Genomic DNA, 23,167 nt, shown 5'->3' on the forward strand with positions numbered 1-23,167 from the left:
AAGTAACCAGACTCATAATGTTGTTGAATACCTTAGTAAGAGCTGTGATTTGGCGGGCCTCTAATAGCTTTAAAATTTCACCATGCACTTCATCAGGTCCTGGCGATCATAGTTACTTCTTAATTTGCTATTTCTGGGCCGTAGGGGTTATCTATTTCAGTCGGTCTTCTTGCTGTATCTTCGAATAATTCTTGCATGTATTCTTTCCATCTTCTTAATTTATCTTCAATTGTAGTCAAAATCTGGCCTTCGATGTCTACAAATATGCCTGTATTGGGTTATTTTCTGGTGTTATGTACCTCTTAATTTTTTTGTGCATGTGGAAATCGTCATTCTTGCGTTGTATTGTTTCAATTTCTGTATATTTCTCCATCAGCCGTGCTTCTTTTGCTCTTTTTATTTCCTGTAGTATATTGTTATGAAACTTTTTGTATTCTTTGACATTTCTTTCTGTTAATTTCTTTCACTATTTCATCATCTGCAGTGTTTTATCTCTGTCATCCATTCTTAATTCTTTTCTTTTTTTCTTTTAAAATTTTCACGGAAAAGTATGGTAATGGATGTCTTCATTTGGTTCCACCGTTCTTCTATGCTGCTTTATAGTAGTGTTTTCAACTATTTTAGGAAAATTTTTATTTAGCTATGTTTTTACTTTTTCCTTGATGTTATTTTCTTTCAGTAGTATTATATCTATCTTGCAACATTTTGATATTTGCAACTAATATATTATGATCCGAGAAGACATCTGCACCTGGATATTTTTTTGCTGAGGTGATAGAGTTTCGAAACCTTTTGTCTATGTTGATAAAATCAATTTGGTTTCTTATGATTTTTCCTGGGGTATCACCGGGTGTTGTACATGTATAAAACCTTCTTGGATGTAATTTAAAAGATGTATTCGTTACAACCATATCGGTCTCTTGGCAGAATTGACAGCTATTATCTCCCCACAAAATTCTTGAGTGTACCTTGTCCTATTTTGGCGCTATAATCGCCTATGATAATAGTTAGTTCAATGTTTTTTAGTCAGTTTTAGAGAATTTTCTATTTTTTCTTCAGTAGATTGTCAGTACGTAGACCTGAATGATGTTTATATTAGAGGGACCGGGGTTAATCTTCATTAACGCAACTCTGTCTGATATGGGTGTACATTCTATCATTACTTTAGATATTTCTCTGTTTACTATTATCGCTACGCCATTTCTGTTTCTTGTTGTGTCATCTCTAAAATAATCGATATAGTGTCCATCTATATTCAGGCGTGTCGTCTGTAGAATAATATTTACTGCTTGTTCCACATACCGATCCATTTCACTTTTGGAATATTACTCTTAGCATCCTCTCCCAGAAACGGGGGATTTTTAACACCCTCTCCCCACTTAAGAGGTGCTCGGTACTGAGGGCCATTTCTTTATGGTATCCTGGGGATATCCTTACGGATCTTTAATGTGGTAGTAATTCTGTGGCTTTTCATATAAATGCAGTTGACTAATTTAGCTCTTTCGTCTTCGGAGTTAATTTCTCAGCTCCAGGGTAATGAAGAACCCCCCCCTACGTGTCGGTTCTTCGTGTAGCTGTTGACCCATAAGTAGGGGATTACTTTTACCGGTAATCGTTCGGTTAACGATTCTCTACTAAGAACTGAATTGCCCCTTCCGCCAAATTCGCAGTTTCGAATGTTCTTCTCATCCGTCTTCATTGCCGTTGTGGTCTTCATCTGTTACTCTAGACAAGGGTCTCTTAAGCTGGGATCTGACAGAACGTGGAACGTCGATCTTTATCGGCAAGAGAAATAGAAAATAAACCAATGTAACATGGAATATCGTTTTTATCCTCAATATTTATATTTGTGGTTTACGATCTCTGGAATAGAGCAAAACTGTCTATTTACGGTAAGCGTGCTGTCCTGTCGTTTGTCGGTAAATCAATACGATTCAAAGGAAGTTGGAAGCTGATGTATAGCACGTACTTACCCTTCCGACGCGACTAGTAACAGATATGATCAGTGTAGTGGTAATTTTACTATGGAGTGATCTAACGAAGTTGCGTTGGAATATTTATCATTGTATAAATTATCCAACTCATTAAAATTTTTACCGGCAACACTAAAACACTGGACAAAACTAAACTAAACCTTCGATGTTGAGTTGACACACTACATTGGAGTAGTTATCAAAAAGTAAATATTTATTAATTTCACACTTACATGTGGTGCCAATCGTGTTATCGTTTCTTTTCACTATTAACTATTTTCTATTTCTATTTGTCGACATGAACCAGCGAAGTGCGCCTTTCTGTGATATGCCGGCTTTACAGGGTTCTATCAGCCGGGAAAGCTGAATCCTGGTTTTCATAGAGGTGTTACTCCTCTATCTCTCCTCTTTTATCCAGGCTTGGGACCTGCTACATCAGGAGTAGAGCTACTCAGTTCAGCCCACAACCAACGCAGGCAGATTCGTACTAGGTTTACAAAAAAAGTTTTTAATAAAAGTTTTTTAATAAAGCAAATTATCTATATAAGTAAATTAGAAATATACAGGGTGTCCCATTACTTCAAATTATTGTAAAGGTATATTTTAACCTTGTATATTTTCTCAACTTCCCATAATCCATTAAATTAAAAATACAATCGCTTAAACCGTGTAGTTCTTTATACTTACACGTTCCAAATTTATTGAAAGAAGGTACTTATACTTACTTTTTAATTAACAAAACAATTAACAATAAAAAATTACTTACCAACTTCATTTGATGTTCAAAATGCCTTCCGTGTTCCATTTGGCAGTATCCAACTCTAGGATACAAAGCCGACATGACATTGCGCAATTGCTCTTTCACGGGTTATTGTCACTATTATGCTTTAAGCTCATCTAGATGATCAGGTTTTGTTTCGTATATGATACTTTTAAAATAGCTCCACAAAAAATAGTGTACCGTTTTTAAATAAAACGAACGGTTCTAATTTATGTAGATATATTTATTTATAAGTTTACAGCACGATAATATCTTATCAACTAACCTTTAACTCATAAAAGCGCTGCTTATATATACAAGTTATTATGTACTAGAATATTCTTGAGTTGTCCACCTCTATTTCGCTTGTTTGACAGCTCGATCTCTCCCCCGGTCGATACATCCGGAACTTTCGAGAAGTTCCGGATGTTTTACGTCGAATGCATGTTTGTAACAATAGTTTAATTGTGATAAATCAAGAGATTTTGCTGTAATCAATAATTCGTAATATTTAACGTTATTACGTTGTTAATACCAATCTCTTTTTTCCTTATAGTTTTACGTAAAAGTATTAATTTACATATTTTTGTTTATTAGTTTACTTCTATAACTTTATTTATTGTAATAAAAATAACTGATTGCAACTATTTTATCCAGACAAAAATTATACTATATTACATACTTATAGGTACTAGATATGTAAAGACGATCCTGGTATTTTTTAATAAACAGCTAAGTTATGTGTTATTTCAAGAATGTTTCCTTACAGCGCGCCAGACTTCGTAAGGTCTTCTCCAATTCTCCAGTTTAGCCAATCGTAATCGTCGGTTGGCACATGAGAGTCGCTAATTGAAAAGGTCGCGCAATTGTCACAATCATTGACGTCAAGACGTGCAGTTTGTTGGTGGAGAGGAAATTGATTATAATTTGTACCGCACAATGGCTTAATTCTATGGAGCTGGCAATAACAATGATAATTTTTAGATTGTTATAATAGCACACAAATATGTGACAGTAGGGGACCGGATTGTGATTGAGTTGTAAAGATTGTCACTTTAAAAACTTCAATTATAAATAACAAGAAATAAACTCTCCATAAAATAATCTATGTACTTATTGTATTGTTTTTCCAAAAATATATACATTGATAAAAAAACTCTCGACATTTTTTTCTAAATTTTATACAATTTTTCACAAGGTGATAATGTGATTTAAGTTTTTTAGTAAAAGATCTTAAAAATAATTTTTTTTTTCATATATTCAATCAATTAATTATCAGTAAATTTGAACCATCAGTGCGGGATTTGAAAATTTTTTTAAGAAATAGTCCATATTTTTTTTTATTATTAAAGGCGGGTATATTTATTTTCCTTGTGCCTAACGATAGTTATAGGAGAAAAAAAATAATTTAATATTTAAACCGAAATCGGTTTTAATCAGTCCCGAAATCTTGAGAGTTCAAGTTTTTTTCTAAGACCTTACAAAAAAATGGCCTCTTATGTACTCTTTGAAGTTTGAAGTACATATTAATTAGTCCTTAAGGGCCTGAATGAAGATCCTATAGTTCATTCATAATACATATTACCGTATACAGGGTCGTACTAAGGTGTATCATATAATTTTTAAAAATATTTACTTCTTGAAACTAAGACTGTAAGAATTTCTTTATCACGTCACCACATGATAATTTCATCCCTGTCCATCAAAATACTGTTTCACTGAGGACGTTGAAACTTGAAATTTATTTTTTTCAATAATTTTAAAAACTTAGTTCTTTTGAAATTAGGCATAACCAGATCTTCATTAACAACGGTCAGAACTTTATCTATTGTGAATATTTAATTTCGAAAAAAGAATTCGTGGATTATTTTATGGCTTCTCTGTCAAATTCATCAAGCGATTTAATATTTTTATCATGCTCAATATTGGTTTTGGTGTCGACATTGTTCCCGTATTTTCATATTCTTGAACCACATTTCATACACTAGGGCTACATACACCTACAATAGATAGAAAGTAGTAACACTCATCAAATAAAGTGAAAACGCGCATTCTAAAATAATGGAGAAACAATATCAGTACATGTTTTATCTGCTACTCTAATAGAAATCGCACTTTTCGACTTAAACATTACACATTAACTTCCATACTTAACATTTAACAAATTATTAAAACAAAACTAAAAACAAACACCAAAAGAGGCTCATGTGAACGTTTCGATTCAGTACTCTGCTAAAATCAAAACGGTGTCCAGTGGTCGGCCTGGTGGCGAAGGTGAGCCACTTACAGCAGTCAGAGACTCAAAGTTGCTCGTCTATAATCATTAATTTAAAACAATGCTTTGCTGCAATTTAAAACCGGTGTCGGACACTACTCTCCTCGTTTGAAACTCTGTACTTAATGTGGAAGAGACTTTGGAATAGAATAGACGAGCTCTTGAAACAAAAGTGTTACAAGACATAATACATATTTATGATATTGTAGAGAGTTGGGTTTATGTAAAATCTAGGACATATTGAAATAAGAAAACGAATGGCATATGGTATGGTCGAACAATATCAGATGGTGAAATCAGTATGAATATAGATCATACTTCAATGTGTTTCTTTTGCTAATTATGGTGTAGCATCATTAGGCTATTTGATTCATTCAGAATCAGAGTGGTCTATTCCCAAATTAGAAACGTTGATAAAAATAGCATTTAAATATTGCATAATTTATAACTTTTAACAATATCACTAGTATTTAAATAACTTTGTAATCTTTATTTTACAGATTATTTTAAGTAGTTAAATTCTAAAATATTGCCCAAAAGCTGTGATATTGTCTATTAACAATATTGTCTATTAACACCAATGAATCACGTAAAGACAAATAATTGTATAAAGAGAAAACACTGGATATCATGACACATTTCAAATAAATGAGACTCTTTCTCAAACTGGTGTGCATACACACAGTAAAAAAACTAATTTGAGAAACCTCAACAAAGAAATAAAATAGAGATGAAAGGCTGTTAACAACAATATTACAACAATATATGCAAGTAAATTGAAAGCCACGATAAAAAAAACAGCAAATAGACCTGTTTCGAAAAATACAATACATAACAAGGGACTTTAAAGCAAAAACTTGGCCTGTCGAAGACCACAGGAAATTCTGAAAACAAATAGATAGGATATAGCAGAGACATGGAGATCATACTGCCAGGATCTATGTAAAGACGACCAATATCTGGAACATATCCACTTTAACATAGAAGGAATGAAAGAAGAATCGGATATACTAGAAATCGAGGTAAGACTGGCAATCAACAAACTTAAATTAAATACGGCACTAGGCCTAGATATTGTAACAGCAGAAGTGCTCAAGGAAACAAATGAAATCGGAATCAAATTGCTTCATCTCTTCTGCAATCAAATATGGCATTCCAGGCAATGGCTCACTGATTGAACGCACTCTATGATCACAACAATACACAAAAAAGGCAACTTTCGGAAGTGCGACAATTATAGAACTATTTCTCGAATCTCACATGCCAGTGAGGTGATGCTACAAATCACCAAAGAGAAGCTGAGAACTTTCCTTCAAAGAGAAATACCAGAAGAGCAGGCCATGTTTGCCAAAGGTATAGGTACACGAGAACGTCTTTTAAATAAATGACAAATAATCGAGAAGTCAAGAGAATTTTATATCTCGTTATCCATCTGCTTTATAGATTATCACAAGGCGTTCGACAAATGACATCATTTATGACTGATATTAAAAGAAGTGGGCGTGCCAAAGCACCTGGTTTCACTTATAACTGCGTTGTACAAGCTTACCATGGGATTAGTAAAAGTGCTTGACATACTTGGAAATGAATTTCACCCAGAAGAAAATGTGAGGCAAGGATGTATACTACATATCTCCACAAATGTTTAGTATCTACGAAGAAACATATTAGGAGAATGCTTGAAGGATGGGAAAAGGCATTTCACTAAATGGCCGAATAATTTACGCTTTGGGGACGGCACACAGCTCTCCTTGCAAAAAGCCAAGATGACCTGATTATATAGTTGGCTGAAAATGATAATAAAATGTTTGGTCTGAAATTAAATATTATAGCAAAGACAAAAATCATGATAGTGGATATTTGTAAACTCATTTTTGAACTGGGATCATTGATCACAAATACAGGGACGCTCCAGGAGGAGATAAAACGTAGATACGATCTAACTAAGATCACTATGGGAAGGATGACCAAAATATGGAAAGATCCCAATAGTTCATATTTTATTGTAAAATGACTAGAAAAAAAGTTATAAGGCCCAAAGGAAAATTTGTTCAAAAATTTTTAGTTATTTTTGTTTATAATTTTTTCATTTTTCATTTTACGATTAAAAGTAATAGAAATATAGTTATAGGCAATTTAATTTGTTACAAAAAATAATGTATGATAAAATTTTCTACTGATAGTTTAACGAGATACGGCGTGAAAATCATTTGCACCCTTTTTCCAAGATGGCGGCCAGGGGACAAGCGTAGCGACTCCACAAACTTGAACTTAAGCTGATTCTTACCCCCCACCCCCACACATAAAAAAATGCGGCCTCTAAAAAAGTCCAACCCTAATGTAACTTTTCAATGGACTATATGTATTTTGTACGACTTTGTTGAAACTTCCGTAGCCATACCGGTGGCACGTAGGGGACGATCAATTGCATAACAGAATAAAGGGCCATCCTGTCAGTTTTAGACCCTCCGATGTTAGGCACGATCCTCTCAGCGCGGCGGTCTCACTTCTCCGAGTCACTGCATTTACGCCTTTCCACCTTCAGTTTTGAGTCAGGTCACCCCTAAATATCTCGGGCTTTTATTTGAAATCACTCTCATTCCTGTTCATTTGCATGTTATTCCGTCCATTTTTCGTGGTCCCTTGACAGTTATGGCCTCGATTTTACCCGCAGTCAGCTCTAGTTGATGCATTTTTATCAATTCGGCGACTTAGTCACATGTAGACTGCGCACCGAAGATAAGGCGATCCCTGTTCCATGCCACCATGAGCATAGCGAGGTCATCTTCAAATACGAAAGGGCTTATACTCTCTCCGAATCGTTGGCTCATAACCCTATAATATGCCAGGTTCAACAGCGCGGATTCTAGGGCCGATCCCTGCGGCACTGAAGTCGCCAAGTCGACCATCATTTCTTTTTTTACCACTATTTTTCTGTATAACGGATAATCTGAGACGATATTTATCAAGTTCTGTCCATTTTTGGTAAGTTGTGACAAGGTATTGTTTATGCTTATTCATGTGTTTCAAAAGCCATACAGGCTCCAGACTACCGACATGTTTCACACACACACTTCGTGTCTTCAGAGCACCCAACTCTTCATTAAAGCATCAGGTTTCAAGTTTTTTGTCTCGTGGCATCTCACGATAGACCTTAAACTTCTTCATGACGATTTTGTACCCTTGACCCATATCCTTTATACTATTATAATAATATAAAATGAACAAATATGCGTTACTAAGACAAGATCACTAAGATTACTACGAAAAAGAATCACAAAATGACTCTGGATAGGAAGGTCAAGTACTTTTATAAAAAGATACAGGATAAAGAATTCCAGTATTCCAGTTAATATTATTTTTAGTTATTTTAAAACATTGAATCGTAAGTTGTTTCATTTTTTTTATTTGATAATTTTAATGGGACACCCAGTAGACAATAACATTAAATATTATTAATATTTGAACTTTAACCTATTTATCAATCATTTTGCATTAACTTCTGGGTTATAATTGGATTATTACCTAAATATAATTTAAAGTAAAGCTACCTGTTAAATGTGACATATTCAAAACGGATTATTCTTCTGTTCTTAAAAATAATCTAAACTGAAAACAACAGTCTGGGCTACTGGCTGTGTTATAGTTATGTATTTTGTTTTCCTGATTGTAATTTGAGATAATCCTTTATTTTAATGTTTGTAAAACAATCTTTGACTTGATTTAGTTTGCACGATACAGTCCACAAGAAACGTAGTTTAACATATAGTAATTTTTTAGATGCAATAAAAATGCAGCATTGGCAGGTGGATGATTATGGAGATTTGAACACCGATATCGAAAACCAATTGAACATTGGAGCCAACGATCTAGTTGGAACTTCCTACAGTGTGAGGTAAGTTTGCCATAAAATCTTGAATGAGATGCATACACTTATCATAATAACTATAATAATTTGTATGAACAAAAAAAGCAGAGTAATAAATCAATCATTTGAGTAGATTTCATGGACGTACTATCTTTGTTAAGTATATAAAATAGTAAGTACGAGAATGTTTCTTTAATTTTTTAGTAAAAAAGAAACCAACTGCAAAATACTTCTTATAACTCTGTTATTTATGTTATGATTCTCCCTTAGTTGCAATTACGTCCCCATAAGTACATTTATATCTTCAACTTATTTAATGAAACATTCACATGCATCAAAGACTTACTTTTTGGAAGTTAATCTGATTTTTTAGTCACCTTCCACAAAGACATCAGATATATAGTCCGCATGCATATGCAATTGAATCCATACGTGTAACATGCAGGTTCCATTTCCGTCTTCTCCGTTTTCGCCATCGTACAACATCCTGTATTTTACAGAGCCCTTTTATTTGTTTATTTATTACTCTGCTAGATGTTTTTCCAGCAATTGCTCTCAATTATGTCTTAGCTATCATCCGAAAATGTAGAGGGTTAAAAGGAGAAAAGGAAGAATAAGCCAAAATTAAAAATGTTATTTCTGCATATAGAGAGAGGAATTATAACTACATATCGTTGTTTTTTGTGTATGTTAAAAATTATATAAACTTCTCAGGGACTATGACGGACACTTATGGTGAAGGATTAAATGCAGAATATTATATACTATTACATTTAAAAATGTCTTCTTCTTCTTTTTATGTAAACATGACTGTCTGTTTTTCAATGTATCTCCAGTAACTTGTCGTTCCGTCGTTTTCGTGGTCTTCCTGCTGATCGTCTTCCTATTGGGGAACCATCTCTTGCCGTCTTTACTACTCTATTTGTTGTCATTGGGCTTGTATGATCGTTCCTCTCTACTCTTCTATTTCTTACCCAGTCCTTGATGTTCTCCACCTTATATCTACATCGTAAATCTGTACTTCTAACTATGTCCCATAGTGTTTTACCATCAATTTTTTTAAGTATTTTCATCTCTGCTGTCTCTAACATCTTTTTTGACCCCTCTGTGCCAGGTCGTGTTTCTGCCGCGTATTGTAAATTCTGCCTTTCTTTTTTTTCCCGATATTTTGATTTCTCCATATTGCTTCATTCAGGAAACCTGTGATGCCTAGATATTCAAACTTCATCACTTGTTCTCTAATCTGACTTCCCAGCTCCAATTTACATCTTAGTAAATTTGCTGTTATAACCATGAATTTTGTCTTTTTTGGGAAAATTAACATGTTAAATTTTTTGGCGGTTATATTAAATGGTTAATTACAATTACTTACAACTTTCCACTTTATAATATGGATAATACTGTCATAATAATTGTTTATTTTAACTTATTCACTGAAAATTGTACAATGAGAATTCACTTCATAAAATCTTGCGGTTACCATAACTCCTAAATAAAAATCAAACAATATACAGTGATGAGTGCATTAAGAACCGGCAAAATAACGCAAAAGATAGAAAACATAATACGTTGTGAAATAAAAAGAGATGAAAGTAGTAAAGGTGGGAAATTATCTATAGAAACCTCTAATTTACATTACATTACATTAGGACTATCGATAGTTTCCCACCTTTAGACGTTAGCTTATGAGCTAGTTGACTTCAGTCATAATATTACAAGTATGACGTCGAACATTAACATTTTTTAAATTTCGCATAAAGTAAAAACTGATTGAAGGCAATAAAGCAAAGCTTAAGTAAACTGTTTAATTAGTAGTAATTTGATAATTAATTCTGTGTTGACGAATACAGAATAACAAGCTATGATAATTCTGTATTGAGAAGAGTGTATGCGACGTCTTAAATCACAGTTTATTATTGATCAATACTTTAATTTTGGATAAAAACATACTCATACTTAAACTGTTTTTACTCACATTACGTGATACGTATTACTATGACTAAAGTCAACCAGCTCATAAGCTAACGTCTAAAGGTGGGAAACTTTCGATAGATCTAATGTAATGTAAAGTAAATTATAGGTTTATATCGATAATTTCTCACCTCTACTACTTGCATCTCTTTTTATTTCACAACGTATTATTTTTTCTATCTTTTGTGTTATTTTGCCGGCTCTTAAGGCACTCATCCCTGTATATTATATATATATATATATATATATATATATATATATATATATATATATATATATATATATATATATATAAGAACTAAAAAAGGATACCAAATGGGAGAAAAACAACTTAACATAATTTGCTATGCTGACGACGCAATACTACTCTCTCAAAGTAAATATGATTTACAACGTATGCTGCACCATTTAATATAACCGCCAGAAAATTTAACATGTTAATTTTCCCAAAAAAGACAAAATGCATGGTTATAACAGCAAATTTACTAAGATGTAAATTGGAGCTGGGAAGTCAGATTAGAGAACAAGTGATGGAGTTTGAATATCTAGGCATCACATTATCTAGCTACGGAACGCTAGAAACAGAAGTGGAAGATCAAGTGAATGGAGCAAACAAAGCCGCAGGTTTCCTGAATGAAGCAATATGGAGAAATAAAAATATCGGGAAACAAACGAAAGGCAGAATTTACAATACGCGGCAGAAACACGACCTGGCACAGAGGGGTCAAAAAAGATGTTAGAGACAGCAGAGATGAAAATACTTTAAAAAATTGATGGTAAAACACTATGGGACAGAGCTAGAAGTACAGATATACGACATAGATGCAAGGTGGAGAACATCAAGGACTGGGTAAGAAATAGAAGAGTAGAGTGGAACGATCATACAAGCCCAATGACAACAAATAGAGTTGTAAAGGCGGCAAGAGATGGTTCCCCAATAGGAAGACGATCAGCAGGAAGACCACGAAAACGACGGAATGACAAGTTACTGGAGAAACATTGAAAAACAGACAGAGTCATGTCTACATAAAAAGAAGAAGAAGACATTTTTACCATACATATATCAAAGCTTGAAAATTAACTGATTTATTGAAGAAAAACCAATGATATTTTTGAGAGATAATTTTGAAGCGTGTAAAATATACGTATTTTGGAGCTCTCACATATTTAAAATACGCATATCAGTTTTGCAGATGAATATCTTTTCACGAACGACATTTTCATTTCTAAAAATGATACGAGAGGTTCACCGTGCTTCGGAGAGCACGTTAAGCCTTCGGTCAATTTTTATTGATTTGAAGTCATAATTTAAGCATTTTACATCGTAAAAAATTATTTTTTAAAGTTATCTACGTCATAAGCTATGGTTTCTAAGAGTTGAAAACTTGTATTAAAGTACAAATGATCATTAAATATGTTTATTTTACTTAATTCGATCAGATTTTAATACTTTAATACGTGTTTTCCTATTTCTTCCGATTAGGGATAGTTTTCACTACTTAAAAACAAAAACCACACTTCGCCCATATATAATTTTTCAAAGGAGGGTAAGACAAGCTTAAATCCAAATTTTCAGCTAAATCCATGTAGTCCGACAGAAATGTTATTTTTTTTAATTTGTGTTTTTTAAATCTTTGGAATGAAATACTTTTTGTAGCGTTAAAAACAACATGGTCTTGTTGAATTGTTATACAACCTTCTGGTTAACAACAATCTTTTTATTTTCAATTGTCCCTCGCAATCGTTCTCAAAATACAAATTTAAAGATTATTTTGTTTTGTTACTGAGAAATAGAAAAACCTTTTGATGGTTTTTTTATCTGCCTCGATTACCTTACCTTACCTTAAGTTTTGGCCGATTACATTACCAAGTTTTGGCGACCATTTTTATGAAACTAAACATTTTTTTTGAATAGTGACACTACACAATATTTAGCATTATTATACAAAAAAGATAAAACAGACTATTTAATAAAAAAAGAGGTCAAGTAAAGAAGTGTGCGAAATCAGTCAAATACACTGCTCAACAATTGATAAGGATCATAATTATTATTTCAAATATTTTAAAAATTTGTTGACGTATTATTTTTTCGTTGGTTATACTTAGAATAAATATATATATATATATATATATATATATATATATATATATATATATATATATATATATATATACCTACTCAAAAGCAAAAATAAAATATTTTAACAAGAAAAATAATTTATTAAAATAAAATACAAAACTAAAACAAAAAATTCTAATATTTTGTTGGACCTCCTCGTGAACGAATTAAACTTCTTAGTCTATTAGGCATGCTCCCAATTAAAACATTGAAACAATTTTGATCCAAAGTTGTCCATATGTGCTTCAAAGCTTCACTTAACTGTTGAAGCGTATTCACGGGATTATCTAACATATTTAGTAGTCGTGCTATAGTGGCCCAGACACGTTCTATGCAGTTCATATCTGGTGACCGGGCTGGCCACTTTATTCTGTTAATACTGTGATACTGTAATCTTTCGTTCACAATTCTTGCATGGTGAGGACGGGCATTATCGTCAATAAGGACAAAGTTTTATCCGATTGCACCCACAAATGGTACAATAATTGGTTCTACAACCATATCTCTATATCTCTGAGCCGTCATCGTAGCATTTGTCAGTGACTAAGCTGACGTGGCCATCAAAACAAATATCACCCCAAACGCAAATAGAGCCTCCTCCAAAAGCAGCTGTAGGCACCCTATAATGTTCTTATACCTCTCTCCTCGTTCCCTTCAAACCAAAATACGACCATGGGAATTGCTTATACGAAATCTAGACTCATCCGTAAACAAACAGTTTCTCCATTCGTTAATTGTTCCCAAAACACTTTTGGGAAAACCCCAAATGTTGAGCCAATTCACGTTGCGTTAACCCTTCGTTGATTCATCTCACAGTCTGTTGCATTTGGACAATATCTAAAGGTCTACTCCACTATTTAAAACAACTGAACCCGAACTGTGTTAATATCAAATGAAAACATATGATTTTAATATTCAATTTATTGCTGACCATAGTAAAAAAAAGATGAAAACGGATGGTCACAATAACAAAATTCATTTTTATACATATTTCGTGTAAAATTGATATCAAAGTCGGGATATTAATATTATTTTAATTATATTAAATTTTTACAAACTCCGGCTATTTCTGGCGTAAAATATTACTTTGATCCTTATCAATTGTTGAGCACTGTAGTTCAACATGGCAATTAGTTGTTGGCAATTTACATTACACTACATTTTTGACAAAATATAAGAAAAAATGCTAAAATTGTTCGGGGATCAATAGTCAATGTTGTCATAAGAATAATAAGTATGTGCTTTACCTGTTTTAATTTTTGTAACACTTAATTAGTGGTTGTGATCAAGTAAGTGTATATAAATATGTCCATATCGAACCTAATTTTAAGTGTTTCTAAATAAAGAGAACCTCTTTATCGTATCATTGAACTGTGTTTGTTAATAAATACCTATGTTTCAAACTGGTTTTGTCTGCACTTAAACAAATATCGGCCTTAATCCCGACTATTTTGATAATTTTATTTTTAAAAGAGTAATATATTTCACAATATCCGATTATTTTTGAAAATCATCTTGAACAGTAGAAGATAAAAAAAACATATTTAGTCATATTATGTATATTAAGTAAGGGGAACATTTGTTGAGTTAAATTCGCAGCGTCATATTTACTTCTCCATTTAATTTTTATAACGCTAATGTAAATTTTGCTTATGATTTGCCTTGACAAATGACAAATACGAGGGAGAGGTTTGAGGTAATATGCTTGGTTGCCACTTAATTACTTCGACCATACCAAGTTGTGCTAATACAATATTTATTTATATATGTCGATATGCTTCTCTCATTACTGTGCCCTTTTAGGTGTCGATAATATTTATTGGTATTAAATCCACCAGGCTCTTACCATTTTACTGTTTCGTTATTCCAAATGTATTCTACAAAATCCTTTATCATTTTAGTTTTCTTTGAGAAATGTGATCAGCGTATTGAATAAAGCTATGGAAATGGTTTCATAGCTTTACTCAAAAGTAAGTATTCATTATTAAATTTATTTATGTAAAAGAAACTTCGACATTACATCTATGTTACCCAAATTTGGAAACACGTAGTTTATTATTGATTTAGATATGTACTTTATGTTCGTGAACAAATCGTCAACTGAAAACGATAAGGGAAATATAAAAACAAGTTTTCATACAGAATTAAAAACAAACTTAATAAGTATGGATCATCATCATCATCCAGTCTTCATTTATCACGTCCACTACTTGACATAGGCCTCCCTTAAACTCCTCTATTCTTTGCGATTTTGTGCTGTTTGTTGCCAATTTTTGGTGATACACCTGATGTCTTCAGCCCAACGCGTAGGTGGTCTTTCACTACTAAGTTTGTCCGCTCTTGGCCTCCAATGTGTAATTTTGCTCGTCCATCGTGAGTCATGCATTCTCGCTACATGGCCTGCCCAATTCCATTTTATTTCCGCTACGCATTCCACAACATCAGCAATACTCGTCCTTATTCGCAGATCTTAGTTTCTTATTCGGCCCCGCAACGTCACTCCCAGCATACACCGTTCCATTCGTCTCTGTGCCACTCTGAATTTCGAAGCCGTAGTTTTGGTTAGAGTCATAGTTTCCGCCCCATAGGTGATGACCAGTAATACGCATTGGTCAAATACTTTTCTTTTTAGGCTAATTGGTATGTTGCCCCTGAGTGTGTCTCGCAGTTTTCCAAAGGCTGCCATAAACTTAGTTTTGGTCAAGTTTATTCTGAGGGCCACCTTCGAACATGCAAAGTCCAATTCATTTAACCTATCTGTAGCTTCTCCTAAATTATCTGTGATAAGGACAATGTCATCTGCGAAACGGAGATGGTTAAGTTTTTCGCCGTCTATTGTTACTCCTCTGTGGTCCCAATTGACCAACCTTAAAGGCATACTCTAATGCCGTTATGAATAATTTCGGTGACAATGTATCTTCTTGCCTTATCCCATGTTTTATTTTTATTGGTCGAGTTTTATCGTGTATCTTAACAGTCATAGTGGCATTTTTGTAAATATTGTAAATAAGTTCACTATACCTATGGTCAATCCTGCTGTCATTAATTCCTTCTATAAGGCTGTCTATTTCGATCGTCTCGAACGCTTTATGAAAATCTATGAAAGTGACGACAAGAGGTTTGTTATATTCTATAGATTTTTCAATGAGTGTCTTTAGTGTATGGAGGTGATCATTGGTACCATAATTTGATCGGAATCCTGCCTGCTCTCTCGGTTGGTAGAAATCTAATTTTTTCTCCAATCTTGATGTCACTAACCTAGTGAAGAGCTTGCATATGTGGTTCAACAGGCTAATAGATCTATAATTTTCTAGGTCCGTTCTATTGATTCATGATCTTCTTTGAAATGGCTGTTTGTTTGATCTTCTCGTTCACTTCCATATAATTTCTCGTAAAACTCTTCGACGACCTGTATTAACTCGTCTCTACGTGATATGATTTCATTTTTCTTCTCTTTTAATTTATGAATTTCGCAATTCCCATTCGTTAGTTTTCTACGTGGAACTTTTAAGCTGTTATTTTCCTGTATAGTACGTTTAATATGATCGGTTTTAAATTTCCTTAAATCTCTCCTGATTGCCTTCGAAACAGTTTTATTCATTTCTATTAGAGTGTGGCTGTCTGCATTATTATCGCTTCTCATTTGTCTTCTTTGATCTAGCAGCGTTTCAGTATACGTACTTATAGTATGTATGGATATTAGACGTTAATGTCGAGGCTGCTTATCCAGTTTATTTATAAGTGTTGCTTCAAGGAAATCCCGCCATGCACCTGAAATTGGCCACTTTCAACTCACAGATTCTTATCGCCATTTTTTACAAAATTTATTTAATGATGGCACTCTTATGACACCAATGTGATGTTATTTTATTTTTATTTACAGTCTTTTAACACTAACAATAAAAACCCAATTCATTTATCCCACTAATTTATTTATGTCAGGCTACAAATATATTTTATAGACTAACTTCTACGATTTAATTATATACGGTGCGCCTATGCTTCTAGAATTAAGTAGAAATCTCTGGGCCCCGGTTAAGTGTCGCTTCGAATGTTCGAATCATTCCACAGGCTCTAGACTGAACGTGACGTCAGAAAATCTAGACCTTTGTTAACTGCCGTTACTTGTAACTCGATTGTCGAACACGTGCAGGTCATCAAAAGCCGATCATAGGCGTAGCAATGGCGAACGTAACAATATACTGTCTTTTCTAGAGTGGGTCTACACGGAGGTTGCTTACTAATGAATTTATTTTTATTTTTGCCTTCCAGTCCAAACAAGTCGATAGATTTGCTATGACCAATGTGAAACAACATGTTTAACCGGAAATGGTGCCTTCTATATATTGTTAATTTTTTCTTCATTGGGTTCTTGAATTCTTTCCTTCATTGATTATGAGTACTTCTTAGTATTATTTCTTATCGTGTTTATTACATGTTACAGGAATTCATTATCGTTTTGTAATTTTAATGTTAATATGTTAATATGTTAATATATTCTATTACACATTCATGTAGCGAACAAACCAAACACAGAAAAGTTTTATGAACAACTACAGTAGGTTCGGGTTTAAATACTACGACACGATTAAAGATAAAATTATAATTATTTTGAATGGCACTAAAAAAACTGTTGAAGGTAATTTATCCCTACTAGTTTTAGCTCTACTAGATTTTTTCTAGATTCTCAGTATATAAAGCTAACAGAAAAATCTTCCCTAATTTAATACTTACCAAGTTTTTAACAAAACCGTGATTATTACTGTGCATTATTTTAAAATTCTCATGTATTCCTTAAAATAATAATTGTGGTCCGTGTTTTTATTTTTTTTTTATTAATTTTAGCGAAAATGTATTGTCCATGAATGGCTTGACTATTTTCAAACAAGAAGCTCCCTCGCCCACATCAAGCGATGTCACCACGTTACAAATAGCACGTAAGAATCACAGTCCAACAAACACACATGCCAATGTCGCCATTAATAGCACAATGGAAGACAACTCCAGTCAAAATATGTTCAACAACACCATCAGTCAGTTGCTTAGCCATGGAAATTTGGTTGGATTACAGAATGTAATGGAAAGTAAGTGCTAAGTTTGCTAAATATAATATTGATGGAAAAGTTCTGTTTATTTTTATTAGTATTGAAAAACATTTGGTTTGTTCATGATCATTAGAAAAAAAGAAAACAAAGGATAAGTAACAAGAAGTTCGTAGAATTGTATTTTTTATCACCTAGTTGAGCCACATGTAGACAAGTTACACAACTTGCAGTAGGACAGTTCTTAGAGTGTTGCAGTATTATTCGAGTGTTAAACATTTTTCCTTAAACTAATATTGTGTGGAACTATAAGTATTTATAATACATACATTGTACACTGGAGGATTTATGATTAACGTCATTGAAACGCACCACAATATGCATAATAGGTACTGCAAATTCACAAATGATCTAAAAATCGTTCAAAATGAGAATGTACATACAGATTTCTTGGAGTAAGCGAATATGAATAGCAATGAATATCCAAAACAAATAATTAATTAATAATTTTTATTCAATATTGTTCGAGTTAATATTAAAATAATTACGTATCCAACATTTGTTTAAACATACTTTTAATAAATTATTATTAAACGTATAACTTGTGCTAAAAAATACGTTTCTTTACATATTCAGCTACTATTCACGCTGGCATAGGCTTATCGCGTAGGTCTACCCAATTGTCGCGCACGGAGCGAATGTTCTTGATGGTTCTTCCGTTTTTTCGTAGTTATTAGAAGTCTGTATCTTCCAAAGCACTCAAAAACGATCGGTCGTCATTTATTAACGATAATATAGATGCCAGTTTAATAACAGTAGGATGTACTAAATGGATAGGAATGGGGTAACTAAATTAGTAATAAGTAAAAACGAAAAGTATGACTATGACATTATCCCGCGGATAAGTTTTTACTCACACCTTTCAGTATATCCAACAAAATCAAGGTAACAATTCTGATCTAGATGTGTATCAAAGAATGAGTTATATACAAATAATGCAAATCTTTACACCTAATCACGATACATAACACGGCAAAACAAATTAACCGGAAAACTGTTGAAGAATCTAAAATCATTTATTATCTCTACCGTTAAAATGACTCATCATTTAAGAGTTTAAATGTTTCATTAATTATACTTCTATTACTTTTTAGATTCAAATATTCCATCTCCGAATTCACAAGATAGTTATACAGTTACATCAACCAACTTCAATCTGGTAGAAGACAAGCGATTTCAGTACGTCCTTGCTGCTGCAACCAGTATAGCAACTAAACAAAACGAAGACACGCTAACATATTTAAATCAGGGACAGAGTTATGAAATTAAATTAAAAAAACTTGGGGATTTGTCTTACTACAGAGGAAAAATTCTAAAGGTAAGTCAAGCAAGCCAAATCAGTTTGTTAAAATATGTTGAGTCTAAATTCGTATTAATCACTAGCTACACTTTTAACTTGATTTCACCGTTTGAATAAACACAAATAACTACACCCTCTGGGTGTAGTTATTTGTGTTATTGATTACCTAGTTTGAAATACTTTTAATTGTCGACGAGTAACTAAAACATAAATATACGCTGGTTTCCCGGCGTTTACGCCGTGGTCTGTAATTATTTCCTCGAGAAATTATCATAGGCAGTAAGGCAACAGACTGAGTTGTGTTCTGCGTAGCCGCTGACTGCTGACTGCTGAGCGTGGTTCCCAAGAATGAGTGCTTTTTATAGACTTCGCCACGATATGTCACGAGCGCTGTTGATTTGTTCGAGACGATGTTGCAAATTTTGCTGCATCCGAGAAAGAAATTTGTATTTCGAAGACCGTTTTCAGAGATCAAGAAGATCAAAGAAATATCGAATATACACAAAAGCCACCACAGAACAAGAATACGCAACGACAGAAACGAATACATAGAGTCAGAAGAGGAGATAGCAATGGCGTGGAAAGAATACGCAGAAAGACTTTTTAATGAGGAAAGACCAACACAACCAACGCGCAAACTTCCTTCCGAAAACTTATCAGGGCCATCAATAATGCGAAGTGAAATAGAATATGCAGTTAGAACCACAAAGATGCATAAAGCAACAGGTCCAGATGAAATTAATATAGAAGCAATAAAACTACTAGACGAGGAGAATATCGAAATCTTGGTAAAGCTGTTCAATAGAATTTATGATACTGGTTACATTCCGCGAGAATGGCTGCAGTCATCCTTTGTGATGATCCCAAAAACATCTAATGCCACAAAATACAATAAATACCGCTTAATCAGTTTAATGAGTCACTTGCTGAAACTCTTCCTTAGGATATTACACTCAAGAATGTACAAGATACTAGAAGAACTTAGCGGGTCAACACAATTCGGTTTTAAGGGAGGACTAGGAACAAGAGAGGCAATTTTATGTTTGAACACCTTAATACAAAACTGTTTAGATCAACGAAAAGATGTCTACCTCACCTTCATCGACTACGAGAAGGCATTTGACAATGTTAAACATGATATCATGATGGAACTACTACATAGGGCCAACATGGACCAGAAGGAGATCAGAATTATTCAGAATCTATACTGGAACCAAATGGCAAAGGTGGGGATTGATCAAGACCAATATACGGATGAATTTGAAATCCGGAAAGGTGTCCGCCAAGGCTGCATACTCTCTCCGATGCTTTTTAATTTATATGTTGAAAATATATTTGCGGAAGCATTAGAAGACACGGAATTAGGCATTAAGGTGAACGGCATACCAATTAGCAACCTACGCTATGCGGACGACACAGTGATTATAACTGATAATTTGGAAGATCAGCAGTTATTACTTGATAGGGTGAATAGCATAGGTAAAAAATATGGCCTCAAAATCAACATTTTGAAAACGAAATATATGGTCATTAGCAGAAACCCTCCAGAAAACCCGATAATATGCATAGGTGACGATCGCATAAAACGCGTGAAAACTTTTAAATACCTTGGCACCACAATCAATGACCAATCGGATCCACAACAAGAGATAAAAACCCGAATACAAATGGCAAGACAAGCTTTTGTGAAATTCAGACCGCTCCTATGTAATCAAAACCTAAATTTCGAAATACGCTACAGAATGGTCAAGTGCTACATATGGTCCATCTTGCTTTATGGCATGGAAACGTGGACTTTGAAAAAAAACATCTATCAACAAACTTGAAGCATTTGAAATGTGGTCATTGAGAAGAATGATGCGCATACCTTGGGTGGATAGAGTTCGAAACGATGACGTCCTTAAGAGAGCCGACGTGGAAAGAGAACTCTTTGAATTAATTAAAAAACGCAAGATTGGTTACCTTGGGCACATATTGAGAGGAGCAAAATATGAAATACCACAGTTAATCCTACAAGGGAAGATCGAAGGTAGGAGAGGAGCCGGCCGCAAACAATTATCCTGGTTAAGGAATATTAAAGAATGGACAGGAATACACAATGCAGGCGAGCTGTGTCACGCCGCCAAGAACAGAATTCTAGTAATGAGATAGTCGCCTACGCACTTTGGTGTATGGCATGTTAAGAAGAAGAAGAAGACCGTTTTCATTACGAATGAAGTCTTGAAATTAAAGCTTTAGATTTACAAACAAGGAATTAGATCGAGAAGACAAAGAAAAATAGTTTTCCAACGATTGCATGGAAATAGAACAATACGAAAGTAAATACGACAGTTACAATATGCACAAAAAAAAATCAATGACAAGCAAAAACTCAACAATGTCACCTAACAGCATAAAAGATAGCGATGCAACTCTTTTCTCGGAGCATCAAGAATCTTAGAAACATGGAATTCCTACATAGAATAATTATTTACAACAGACAGGACTGATAATAGATATATTGAGAAGGAGAAAAAGGACTTTATCCTCAAATCAGAGATAGAAGATGCTATTGTAGCACTAAAAAACAACAGCGTAGCAGGTCCGACAATGTACACTGCGAAATATTAAATATCGTATGTAAATCAGACAAACAACAAATTCCTTGATAATATAGTTCCACTTTTTAACAACATATATAATAGCGGAAAAACCCCGGAGGCCGGCTGCTGTCGACATTTTTCACAATCCCGAAGAAAGCAAATGCCCAACTCTGTGATAACCACCGACTTATAAACTTGATCAATCACATTATTAAAGCGTTCACCAATATCATTTTTACAAGAATATATATGATAAAAAATCACAGTTTGGCTTTCGCCAAGCACTTGGAATTAGAGAAGCAGTTTTCGCTCTTCAGGTGCTTATACAGCGGTGTAAACACGTTAATAAGGATTTGTATTTGTGCTTTGTGGATGTTAGAAAAGCATTTGACAATGTCAATCATGAATAACTAATAGATATTCTACGAGAGATAGGTATTGACGACAAGGATATTCGGATTGTGGCAAACCTATACTGGGGTCAAACAGCAAGAGTAAAAATAGGAAATGAACTTACTGAAAGTGTGGAGATCAAGTGAGATGTCCTACAGGGGTGTCTTATCCCCACTTCTCTTTAATATCTACTCCGAAGGGTACATTAAAAAAACGTCAGGAAAAGGCAACAGAGGATATAAAATAAATGGCGTAGAATAAATAATCCTTGCTCGTAGCATAGATGAATTACAACAGGCAATGGAAAGGGTTAATGCGGTAAGTGAGGACTACAACCTGAGCCTCAACTTCAAGAAAATAAAATGGATGTTGAAAAGCAAAAAAGCAGCAACCTTCTCGACAGTTACGGTTAAACCACATACTAACTGACTGTGGAGAAGCTTCTGTATACCTTTACCTGCACCAACGTAAATGCAAAATGGGAACAGGCCACAGAAATTAAGACTAAAATAGAAAGAGCAACAGCACCACTTAACAATATGGAAAAGTTACTCATAAGCAAGGATTTGTCTCATTACCTACCACAATAGCAGTTGGAAAATGTACTATATTTCCTGATAATACAGCAATCTCATTTTCTAAAAACCCAATCACTACATCAGAACTTCTGCCAAAGAACTTACATAAAGTTGAGAAATGCCCAAAGAAATGAAGAATAAAACAAAATAAGGTAAAACCTACACATGTAACATTTGTATCTCCTGTAAGTCTTAACTACAGACAAATATCTCATAAATAAGAACCAAAGTACATCAGAATCTATT

General features: G+C 33.8%; 1 protein-coding gene across 1 annotated transcript in view; it reads left to right on the forward strand.

Moving 5' to 3' along the window:
- Positions 1-23,167, forward strand: part of gem (transcription factor CP2 like gemini) — a 103,433-nt gene that overhangs the window by 28,786 nt on the left and 51,480 nt on the right. The window contains exons 4-6 of the mRNA XM_072522725.1: positions 8,789-8,903; positions 17,812-18,050; positions 19,163-19,386. Of these exons, the coding sequence (XP_072378826.1) occupies positions 8,789-8,903; positions 17,812-18,050; positions 19,163-19,386 (578 nt within the window). The remainder of the gene's footprint in view (positions 1-8,788; positions 8,904-17,811; positions 18,051-19,162; positions 19,387-23,167) is intronic.

Source organism: Diabrotica undecimpunctata, chromosome 2 (genome assembly GCF_040954645.1).
Source record: "Diabrotica undecimpunctata isolate CICGRU chromosome 2, icDiaUnde3, whole genome shotgun sequence".
NCBI classification, from domain to species: Eukaryota; Metazoa; Arthropoda; class Insecta; order Coleoptera; family Chrysomelidae; genus Diabrotica; species Diabrotica undecimpunctata.